The 12587-nt window shown below is 33.8% G+C and overlaps 1 protein-coding gene across 1 annotated transcript in view; it reads right to left on the reverse strand.

Moving 5' to 3' along the window:
• Window positions 1–211: 211 nt before the first annotated feature.
• The window catches only part of LOC117064232 (netrin receptor DCC-like), a 28798-nt gene continuing 16422 nt past the window's right edge, over window positions 212–12587 (reverse strand). The window contains exons 3-5 of the mRNA XM_033178498.1: window positions 2755–2905; window positions 1239–1375; window positions 212–303 (exon numbers count right to left, since the gene is read on the reverse strand). Coding sequence (XP_033034389.1) covers window positions 212–303; window positions 1239–1375; window positions 2755–2905 — 380 coding nt within the window. The remainder of the gene's footprint in view (window positions 304–1238; window positions 1376–2754; window positions 2906–12587) is intronic.

Consider the following 12587-nt stretch of genomic DNA (forward strand, 5'->3'; position numbering starts at 1 on the left):
ATGATCAGTAATACAATTTCCACCATAACCATTTTGTGTTACTGTATTTTGACACTATAAATGTGAAAGTTCTCTATTTTCTTTGTTTCACCAAAATATAAAATATGATTGAATTAAATTGTGCCATTTTAAAGGCAGCTAATATTTTAGTTAGTATAATACTACCTCTAAATCCAGAGTTTAAGTCTTTTGCCCATTCCTAGTTTAATGTTTATGATTTGATCAAAGAACAAGCAACTTCATTACCTAACCCATGATATACATTATTATCGTTCCCACATATTAAAGTGTTTTCTGAATAACCTTTGAAGACAAAAAGCAAAATGGATGGAATAATATCATAGTATATGTTAGCAGATACAATTAGCATATGATATATTTTCATTTTTACTTAATAACTTTTAAATAAACTATGATTTTTCTCAGATTCTTTAAAAGGCAAAAAGATTTATTCCAGAGGAAAAATTTCTAAGACTCAATGTTTGGTTGTTGTTACAGAAGAAAAGCAACTTAAATCAAATGTTAAGGCACCTTCTCCAAACTACATAATTCAAATAAAACTGGTTAAAATAAATCTGGAGTAAATGATAAAAGTAAGTGTTTGTTTGAATATCTACCATGTATAAAAATTATTCGTTCGCAATGACACATGGGTAACCCTGCCTTTTGGAATATAATGAACCCCTCAATGATCCTTAAATCTCTTTAAATTATATTCTCGCTATGCAGCCTTTCCTTACATATACTTGATTTTAATGGTTCACTTTCAACATAACACTCACAGTATTCCCATGTTAATAAAACAGTCTTACCAACATACTGAATTTAATGTCAGAAACCTTGTCATCTCAAATAACATCTGCCTTTTTGCCTCAATAATAAATATTTTGTACAATTTCCCTCATTTTTTTCTTCATTTATTTTCCCAGATATTTTGGAATACCATATTTATTATTCAACACATCTGCCATTAATAATTTTTGGTACTTTTCAGCTGTATCACTGGAATAATTAGATTAAAGCATAATATATCTGGATTTTAATTAAATAAATATTCAAACATTGCATATAACCCTTATGCAATTAATCAGAGCAGAGCAAGGACGTGTGTGGAGTATTGGGACTTTGCAATTTCACACTAATAAACATAGGAATCAATTCAGTGATGAGCATTTAAAATGTCACGGTGATATATTTTGAAAGGTACAATATAAACTCATCTCCAGCCACTAACTTACCCAAGACTCTGAGCTCTGCAGAGGCACTAATATTCTCATTTTTATATGTGACAACACAGGTATACATTCCACTGTCATCATCTGTCACATTGGAGATAAGCAAGTTGCTCCCACCCAATAAAGAATACTTTTTAGACCTGCAAGACATAGAGTAGGTAAAGAGTAAATTAACATATGTATATATGAAGCAAGATACTCAGAGCTTTAAATGACCTCCACCAAAGCTCAAACGAAGACACTGGAAAGAGCCTCCGTATCATAGGGGCTTGATTAAAGTCTCACTTATTTATCAAAAAATTCACTCAAGCTAAACTACTCCCATTGGAAGATTGTGTGTCGTGATCAAAGAAATGAAGCAGATTAAACTTGGAAGTAGCTTTAGTGCTAAAAAATGATAATCTAGTCCTAATCTCTCATTCTGGATTTGAGAACCTCAAGGTCTAGAGAAGTGGTCCTCTGGAGTGAAAAATCAATCTCCTGTGTCCTGAAATCCAATTTGCAAATCTTTGTGCAAAACTATATTTGATATTGCACGAAGAGTGCTTGGCTACACCCAGAGAACACACCTTGATGTGCTGAAACTGTAACCGGATTTCCTGTGTATTCTAATGTTCTCAAAAATATTGTAATATCAAACACCATGCCTTGTTGTTATCTAAATATTTAAGGTAAATGAAATTTAAAGATTAATTCATGATTGATGGACTTACCTTTTCTTTAGAAATAAGTATGTTAAAAAGGAGAATACCAGTCCTCAAAAATCAATGAAATTAAGTAAGATCCATTTCATCAGAAGGACTAAGTATTCCATTCTATTGAGAGTTTACTTTCTAACTGTACCTAATATTAATGTTCCAGCAATTCAAAGCCAGCTAAGTTCTCCTCTCTTCCCTTAAATATTTGTTAGAGCTGGAAATATGAGCAATATAGTTGAAGTTCAAAAAAAATTGCTGAAACTCTGTAAAGACATGCTACATATTTGAACTCAGAAAAATTTAGTTTTATTTTTCCCCTTAGTTTTATTGAAGTAAAAATTGACAAATAAAAATTGCATATAATAACAGTATAGACTGTAATGTTTTGGAATATGTATATATTGTGAAATGATTATCACAATTGAACTGATGATCATATCCATCACTTCACGTAGTCATCTTTTGTGTGTGACATAGAATATTAAGGATCAAACCTCACTATATACCACTTTCTTATAATGGAATCCACCAAAATTTCTCTGCTGAAGACTCTTTGGGCAGGACCATCTCAGAGGCAACCCTGACTTTCTCAGTTTCCTTTCAGAATTGATCTCATGGATTTCGATCTTTTCCTCATCTTCTCATCCCAGTGGCTAAATGTCTTTCATATACTGTATCACGCCAAGAAATGTGGAAAAATATTCAATTATTATGAAAAACCCTAATACTGTAGGTACTTATATCAAATTAGTGAAATATAAATAGCAGCATATACTAATACAAAAGTACACAGTACCAAAAAAGTCTCAAATGTGAAATACCTGAGTTGGATGACTTCCTCGCCTCGTAACCAGGTAAAACTTGGCGGAGGATAGCCAGAAACACAACATTCCAGGACAGCATCTTTTCCTTCATTGGCTACTACATTGAATGGTCTTTGCAGAAAATACAGCTGTCTGTGCAGTCCTGGATCTATGAGAGGAAAACACAGTATCATATAATGTATGAAAATCGTTGCAAATATAAATGGTATACTTGGATTTTTTTTCCTAACCAGACAAAAGATGAAGAAAGAAAAATGGAAAGATGTCAATGAAATTTGCAAACTCTTAAAACAGTTTTTTTCATCCCAAGTTTATAAGATTATGATATTGAAATATTCTTAGCTATAGATGATGTCATGATATAGGGCATCAGCTTGAGGCTATTCATGTATCTGAGGTTACCTATAAGTAAGCAGGCCTTGTTTACTTGCCGGCATTGGAGAACAGAAAAATGTCAATAGCTTTTCTAAATGCTATTATCCAAAACTTTTTTATATGTTCAGTTTGCCTACCACCAATATCTATTCTACTTTCTTCTACATTGTTTATTGCTTCTGTGGCTCGGAAAATAAGAGAAACAAACAGATTAGAATTTGACATATTCAAATTGTGTTAAATAGTATACAGGTACTGAGGATTAGAATACACAGGTGCTGAGAAAATAACTGCTTTCTTAGAAAAGGAAGTTACATTTGTATAACTTAAGTTGGTTTATTTTATAACTAATCTGACTGTCTGGCTTGTTTATTTTTAATTTTCACAACATTTGAAAGAGTTTGCCCCTAGAGCTGAGACCCTGGATCAATGAAGGGCTCTGCACCCTTCTACTTCATCTGATGCATTTACTAGTTCTATATATGGAACATTATTCACTTTCACTAGCAGATAACTGAAACAGTGTTTATGCAACCTAGGAACTCTTTTGATTAAATCCTTAAATACATTTCATCCAAAGTTGCTAAGATTGTATCAGGCGGAATAAAGGAAAAATTCACAAAGTTCTAAGCCCAGAATGCAATGCTCAGGTAGGCTTGCTGAAAGTTAAGAGCTTCTATTTCCCCTTCTATATAAGCTCTACTAATAATGCCTGGGGACACACCAACACCACTCCTTAGAGGAGGGTATTCTACCCATGGCAGTATCCTCTGACCAGATCTATGGACTAAAATTATGTCACTCAATGTTTATTTGAGACAAGATACTGTGTTTTCCAGTACCCATTAAAATCCACATTTCCTGAGGAAGGCTTAATTGAAGCCATCTTCAACCTAATTCATTCAGTGGGATTATCCTGTAATCTATCATTTTACAGAATCAAAGCAAAATCTGGATGCAAAGAAAATGAGGCAATGAAATCTTTTGAATAGGATAGGGGTGAGGAGAATCGCTGAGGGAGGATAGACCCAATGGGGTCATAGCATGAGCTGCTGGTGATCAGAGAGGATATAAAGTGGGAGGGGACCTAGGACACATTCGACATTATTCTTAGTTTTCATCAGCCTGACCCAACTCCACACAAGTGAATCACAAGGTGAATCACAGGGTAATAAAAGACACCTATTCTCAAGCTAGTAGTTGGGACAGTAATTGTTACCTAAAGTATTCTTTGTGTGGAGAAAGAAAATTTCACACTTTCTCAGTCTTCCCACATTTGCTTCTGGTTGTTCCAGCAACAAAAATAAATACTCTTCACAATGAAAATATTGAGAGCATTTTCCAAATAGGTTCATCTTTATTATATCAATATTGTAGAAAAATGTCTCACAACTTTTGAAAATTGCTGATGGTATGCTCCATTTCCTTTCTTCAAAGTGACTTTTCAAATCTCTCAAATATGGTTTGAAAGACAATATAGCTTAACGATAAATTTCCTGAACAGGAAAGTTCCAAAAATTTGTATTTACAAATAGTTGTCTTGATATTAGAGGCCTATGAATTTTAATGTTTTACTTTCACCACCTGCTCCTCAGTAGAAATGTTTCTACAACTTATACTACACAATATAGTTTTACAATATCCCCTGTGAAAAACATCAAGATCTACTTAATCTTCTAGCTTAAATAAAAGTTACCTGGGACCTATCAACAATGCTACTAATTAACCATGGAAGAGACACTTTTTCCTTATTTATTTATTTATTTATTTTGAGATGGAGCCTCTCTGTCACCCAGGCTGGAGTGCAGTGGTGCCATCTCAGCTCATTGCAACCTCCATCTCCTGGGTTCAAGTGATTCTCCTGCCTCAGCCTCTCAAATAGCTGGGATTACAGGCATGCTCCACCACACCTGGCTCACTTTCGTATTTTTAGTAGAGATAGAGTTTCACCACGTTGGCCAGGCTGGTCTCAAACTCCTTGTGTCAGGTGATCTGCCCGCCTTGGCCTCCCAAAGTGCTGGGATTACAGGTGTGAGCCACCATGTCCAGCTGACATTTTCTACTCAAACTATTTTACTTTATCAGAAAATAAAATCATGCAACACAAAATGGCTATTTAATATTTTATTTAAAAATTTTTATTTACCAAACAGTTGAACAGATAGATAGTTCAGAGAATTGCCGTATATCAGGTCCCCATCCCTTGCAATGCAGTTTCTCCTATTATAAACATCTTACACTAGTGTGTTATATTTGTTACAATTCATGAACCAATATTAATACATTATCATTAACTGAAGTCCATAGCTACCATTCTGGTTCGCCCTTTACTTTTCATAATTCTGTGGGCTTGACAAATGCATGTCATATATATATATAACCATATCATTTGGAATAATCTCAGCATCCTAAAAATCCCTGAGCTTCACCTATTCATCCCATCTCTGCCATCCCTAGCAAACTCCAGGCAACCACTGATCATTTTACTATTTCTATAGTTGTACCTTTTCCACGATGTCATATCACTAGAATCATAAAGTACAAAGCCTTTTCAGACTGGCTTTTTTCACATAACAATATACATTTAAGATTCTTTCATGTGTTCTGTGGCTTGACAGGTTGCTTATATTTATTGCTGGATAATATTCCATTGTATAGATGTACCAGAGTTTATCCACTCATCTGTTGAAGGATACACCTTGGTGGCTTCAAGTTTTTGGTGATTATAAACAAACCTGCTATAAACATTCAAGCGTACATTTTTATCAGGACACAAATTTTCAACTCAATTGAGTAAATACCTTGGAGTGCAAGTGCTAGATTGTATGGTAAAACTGTTTAGCTTTGTGAGAAACTGCCAAACTGCCCTCTAAAGTGGCTGTTCAATTTTTCATTGCCACCAGCAAAAAGAGTTCTACATCCTTGTCAGCATTTGCTATTGCCATTTTTTTTTTAAATTTTAGCCAATCCAATACATGTGTAATGGCATATAATAGATGTTTTAACTTGCAGTTCCCCAATGGACATATGATGTTACACATATTTTTATGTTTACTTTCCATTTTTATATCTTCCTTGGTGAGGTATCCGTTCAGATCTTTTATCTATTTTTAAATTGATTTCTTTCTTTATCATTGAGTTTTAACAATTTGTTGTTTGTGTCGGATTGAAGTCCTTGATCAGAAGTGTGTTTTGCAAATTTTTTTTTTTCAATCTGTGGGTTGTTTTTTCAGTCTGTGGGTTCTTTTAACAGTGTCTTTTGTAGAAGATAAGTTTTTAATTTTAATAAAGTCCAACTTATCAACTTCTCCTTTCATCGGTTATTATTTAGATGTTATATCTAGAAATGCATTGCCAAATTTGCTTACCTATATTTTTCCTACATTATCTTCTAGAAGTTTTATAGTTTTGTGTTTGTACTTAGGTTTACGGTTCATTTTGAGTTAATCTTTGTGAAAGGTATGTCTGGATTCTTCTCTTCCTTTTTTTTTTTTTTTTTTTTTTGATATGGACATTCAATTGTTCCAGCACCACTTGTTTGAACGGCAATTTTTTTTCCCACTGACTTGATTTTGCTCAAAGATCAGCTGGCCGTATTTGACTGGGTCTATTCTGGGGAGCTCTCCCCTGTTCCATTGATCTATTATTTTGCCAGTATCACACTATCTCAACTGTTGTAACATTATAGTAAGTCTTGAAATCAGGTAATATCCACCCTCCAACTTTGTTCTTCTTATTCAGTATTGTGCTCACAATTCTGGGTCTTTTGTCTTTGCATGAAACTTTTAGATTCATTTTGTTTAAATTAAGAAAATTACTTACCGATATTTAATCTTTGTTTTAAAATATCAGTGATCTAGGCATCACTCGGCTTATACAGCTAAAAAAGAACCACCTACTTTTCCATTTTCAGGTGGAGCATATATGGTCCAGATTACTCCAATCTTGACTTGGCTCATTTCAGTGACGTTTGTTACCATTGTGGCTTCATAGGCATTGGAATTCGTGACATTCATTACACGAAAATGTCAGCTTTTGACAGAAAAACATGATTTTATTTCCCCAAGATATTTCTTTGTATCATTTAATAAGTTCTAACACTAAGAAAGTTCCCCCAAAAAGTAATATAATTTTTCATAAATAGTAAGTAGTTCATATATTTTACAACATTGTGCTAGATGAATGATCAATACATGTTTTAATATTCTCTAATCCAGAAGGGAGGCTTTTTACTCTTGTTGTAAGTCAGGCCTGACCTCGTATCTTGTAGATTGTGGTGAAAGCCACACTGCATGAGCTCTGCAGCCAAGGTCTCAAAAGGCCTTACAGCTTTTGCTATTGCTCTCTCTTGATACTACCATGTTAGTCTAGCCAAATGGAAGATACAAAGTCACATGGAGCATAACGGAGGCCCTCAGTCAACAGCTAGCACTAGCTATCAGGCATGTAAGTGAGGCCATCTTGAAACCTCTCTCTCAGCCAAATGCACATAAGTGAGGCAAAGTGAAACCGGCAGAGAAACTGTTCATATAAACTACAGAATCATAAGAAATCATAAATCATTACTGTTTTGAGTCACTAAACTTTGTAGTTTCTTATGCTGCAAAAAATAACTGAAGTATATTCATAAAAATGAAAACAAAACAAGATCTCAGAAACTTAAAATACCAAGCAACTGTTTTTGTTATTTCAGTTTGATTTTTAGTTTCTATTTTTGCACTGCTGGAATGTTCTACAGAAACATGATTAAACTTGATATCTGCCTTATTTTTTCCTTTATTTACAATATGAGTTTTAGAGAGTAGGATTAAGAAAGTATATTTATATTTTTAAATGAAGAGGCTAAAGATGCAATTTTCAAGGTTAACATTGTGTGATGAATTATGGGTGGTTTTTTCATCTTTGGATTCTTATGTATTTTCTAAAGGTTTTTAAATAACATGTAGTATTCTCAGAGTACAGAGTTATCTTAAACTCTAGTATTGCAAAGTGTAGAGAAATTGTACCAGCAGCAAACAATTATAAAAGTTAAAGACTAACATTCAAGGCACATATATAAGAGTAAATGAAAGTTTTTCCTCCAAGCTCTGTAAGAATAGATTAAAAAGTCCTGGGAGATGTGAACTTAAAATTCTAGGTTGTGAGTCTTGTTGACTAAATCGATTTTAATGGAACCATGATGAAATTAGTAATTACTGATTAAAAATCATTTGTGTTCTCATTATATGGGAACCACTATTCATATCCAAATGCAGTTATGCAGCTAATAGAATATAAAGACTTTTCCAGTGAATTAATGAACATAGTTCAATTACAGGAGAGGGTATCAGAATACAAATTTGTAATGTTCTATTTCATAAATTGCTTGACCCATATGTGGTCATTTTCCTTTTTATTCTCTAAGGTATACATATATTTCATTTATTTGTATGTATCTATGACATATTTTAAAATAAAACTAAGAGAAAAATATAAGTGTGGGTCCTAGAAAGCATATTTGACAATAGCTTTACAGTCAAGCCAGCAGAAAGGAAGGATTTTTTCTAATGTCAAATTTTGGTATTAAAATCTACACAAGCATACCTCTTTAATGTGACACTCATGAATGTAAATGTACAAAATTATGCAACTAGTTTTCTAAATTTATTAAAAGCAGTAATGCTTTGTTTGAACTCAAGCCCAGTTTAGCATTTTCCTATTGGGGAGAAAATATTAACCTGATTCTTTGAACTGGTCTGTTTGTTATCCTGGTGGCAGTACAGCTAATCCTCCCAGACAGCAAGAGGGTGGTATGGAAATAAGGAAAGAGAAAACAGTCATTCCAGTGATACTGATCTCAGACTACACAGATTGCATTGAAGTGTGGAACCACCCTATGGCAATATGTTGCCTTTGCTAGTCTTTCCTTTCTCTCTTTCCTCTTCACTTTTTCCTAAATAGAAATATTGGCCTACTTTAGCTTAATCTGTTATCCAGGTTGAGGATGATCAGTTTACTATCACTACAACAAAGAACAACAATGCAGACAGTGAATCTCAAACTGTTGCGTCTTAGGAACTTTTGTACTTTTGAACATTATTATCCACTTGAAGCTCTTTAGCTTTTGGTTACACAGGATATAGCAAAAAATACGTTCCATACTAAAAATCAAAACAGACTTTTAAAATATTTATTAAATATTTATTCTTTTTGAAACAGGGTATATCTCGCTCTGTTGCCCTGGCTGGAGTTCAGTGGCATGATCTCGGCTTGCTGCAACCTCCACCTCCCTGGCTCGAGCCATCTTCCACCTCAGTTTCCCGAATAGCTGGGACTACAGGCACATGCCACCACGCCCAGGCATGAGCCGCTATGCCCAGTCTACTAAATATTTATTTTTATCCCATCAAAAATAACATTTTTTTAAAAAAACTATATTTGCCAAAATGAAAATATTGAGTATAGTGGTAGTTCTTTCCATTTTTATAAATCTTAAAAATTATTGGTTTAATTTAAAAATACTTTCTGCATTCACATTGCTCTGTTGTTTTTGTTGAATTACATAGAAGCAATCTGGCCTCAAATAAATATGTACTTGGGAAAGGGAGGTGTATTTTGATAGCCTTTTCACATAATTGTAGAGACATCCTTGAACACTTTAACAAAACTCAATAAGCAGCATCTTGAAAATTAGTTGTAATGTGAAATCTGGCACCATATTGATAAACATTTTGTCCTATGTTATGTAAAAATCTACTGATCTAGCTGGTATTTTGAATAGATCTTTTACCCATGCATGATTTTGTCACATCAATCACTGGTTATTTGGATTGGTACATTGTATTAGACACATCTTCCAAATGTTGACACATTTATAGAGTAGCAAAAAATTTCATTTGCTACTCTCCCCACCAATCCCATCAGAAAGGTGTTTGAATGTTAGAAAGCTGTCAAGCTCCCAGTGGCAGATACATGTTTTGCAAATTTCTAACTTAAAAACTTGAATTTCATTCTTGGCAGTAAATATAATTTTCCTTGAAGTAGCTGGCTCACTTTGTTCATTTTTAAGAAATGTGTAACAAGTACCCAAGTCTCAATAGCAAGTTTTTCTATTGCCTGTCCTTTCAAGTAAAAATGGTGTTTCCTAAAGGGGGGAAAGAAAAAGGTAGCTAATTCAACTTGAAACTCAAATTATCTCAGAAGTGTTTACCATGCAAAACCTATTATACTTTTAGTTTTGTGTATGTATTTTCTTATTTTGATATTTGGAATACTAAAATGATGTGTACTTTAAGGATCGAGACAATACAATTAATAATTTTCACTGCTCTATCATGGACATTCTTAAGCCAACATGGTAAAAAAAAAAAAAAAAACTCAAAAGATATATTATTATTATTATTAAAATAATTTTTGACCTTGCAGATCCCCTGAAAGCATCTCAAGAAATTCCAAAGTTCTAGGTACCTATCATACTTTGAGAACAAATGCAGACACAGTCTCATGAAACTAATCATGTTTCTGAAATACTCAAGAAGCCCATTTTCCTTCAACATAGAAATAGTTTTATATTTTTCAAATGGAAATTGATAAATTAAATGTATTTCTTCTTTTTCCCCCTTTCTGTCCCCTTTTCCTTCCTTCCTCTTTTCTGCCTCTCCTGCCCCTCTTATTTTGCATTTTAGTAGTGCAAAATTAAATAAGTTCAATTACTATATTTCAGCAATAGTTTGTTAAAAGTCCAATAGCATCATGGATCATATAACCTGACACATTTATTTACACTTAATATATTCAGAAACAAAAAGTTAACTATCATCAGGCCCCATGCCCTAAAGAAGGGAAGATGTATTAAAGGAAGAGAATATATCCTTTTTAAATAATTTTTTTAAAAAGATTAAAAGATTACAATGGTCAAATTATTTGAGTGTGTGTGACCTACTGAGAGACATATTTCACTGTCCATATTCACAGAGTTTCCCAAATGCCTTTGGGGCCACACAATTTTATCTTCCCCTCATGGTAGATGACTTGGTTGGTCATATGAAGTATCCAACCTGGGACGCTTCTTAGAGTCTTAAAAAAACACTCCTTACAATTATCTTGGGACACTGGGTATGATTAAAACTATCCTGAGTAAACTAGAATTTATGCTCATGCATAAATGCTATGCTCATGTCTACAGCTTTCCTTTAACAGGGTCATTTCTCTAAACAATTATTTAGGAACTTCAACACCAAATTTACGGCGCTGAATCTAAAGAATAACTGAGACATAGAGAAATTAAATTATGGACTGCTGAGATCTGCGTTGGCAAGAAAAACAATACCAGTTTTCACAACTTAATAACTGTCTTCCTCAAAATAACCAGTAGTTGCTTTTAATTTTTATGCTTTCTGAATGCAAAAGCCTTTTTTTCCTTATTGTGTGCTCCTTGGTTTTCTTTATTAAATTCCTGCCTCCATGGAATATCAAACACATTTCCAAATGGAAATGAAAGGGCACTGCAGGCTACTGTGGTGTATTCTCTTTGATTTCTTCCCAGGCATAAGAGTTACAAATTAATTTGACTTCAGAGAGCTGGTTTGCTCTGTCTGCATCCTCAATTTCAAGCTAACCTACTGTTCACCTGCTGGCTGCTTCGCCATCCCCCATCTAGCTCTGTTTTAGAAAATTCAGCAGGTACTGTGAGCCTTCAAACACCAGTAGGTACTCTAATATGTGCTCTGAGTGAAAAATTCCATGAAACTCCTTCTAACTCTGCATTTAGAATATTCTTTATTGAAAAGCCAGCCAAATCCAAACTGATCACAGGAATAAGAATTTATTTAATAAAAAAAATGAAAACCTCCATCTGGCTGTAAGCCAAGGAGCTTTGAACATGGAGGGAGAAAGGAGTCATTTCTCAGGAGCTGTTATTCGCCACTCTAGGATTCTGTTATTTTCCTTCCTCATTTACACCAATTCAGTGCTAAAAATGACATTCCCTCTCTGTAAATATTCCTACATCTGTTCATATTTCTTCTTTCTTTCTCCATGTACACATACACATTGCTATTTCTAGTTAGAGTCTGGCGGAAGAAAGGAGAGCATCTATTCTTATCACTGGCGTATGGCTTCTACCCCTTGTGTCTCACAGCAAATTTTGAGTATATCAGATTCATTTTGTAGCAAGTCTGAAGGAAGTGATTTTTTTTTTTTTTTTTAGATTTTTTTTTTTTTTAATTTTGCAGCTGACAGTAGAATCCCAGAAAACAAATGTTGCCATTATGATGTGTCAAAGTTAGTTTGGAGAATCCAAAAATCTTCATAACATATAGATAAAGCAGCATGAAAAACTTTCCAGAAAAGCAGTGGGTTTGTGATTTTGACTCTTGTTGTTTGATCATGAACCAAAGCATTTGGATTATTTCCCATTTTGCTAGTGTTGAATCAATAAAAGTGTGCCCATAATTTATGACTAAATTTGTCTTTTT

The sequence above is a fragment of the Trachypithecus francoisi genome, unplaced genomic scaffold (assembly GCF_009764315.1).
Source record: "Trachypithecus francoisi isolate TF-2019V2 unplaced genomic scaffold, Tfra_2.0 Lachesis_group19, whole genome shotgun sequence".
Classification (NCBI taxonomy): domain Eukaryota; kingdom Metazoa; phylum Chordata; class Mammalia; order Primates; family Cercopithecidae; genus Trachypithecus; species Trachypithecus francoisi.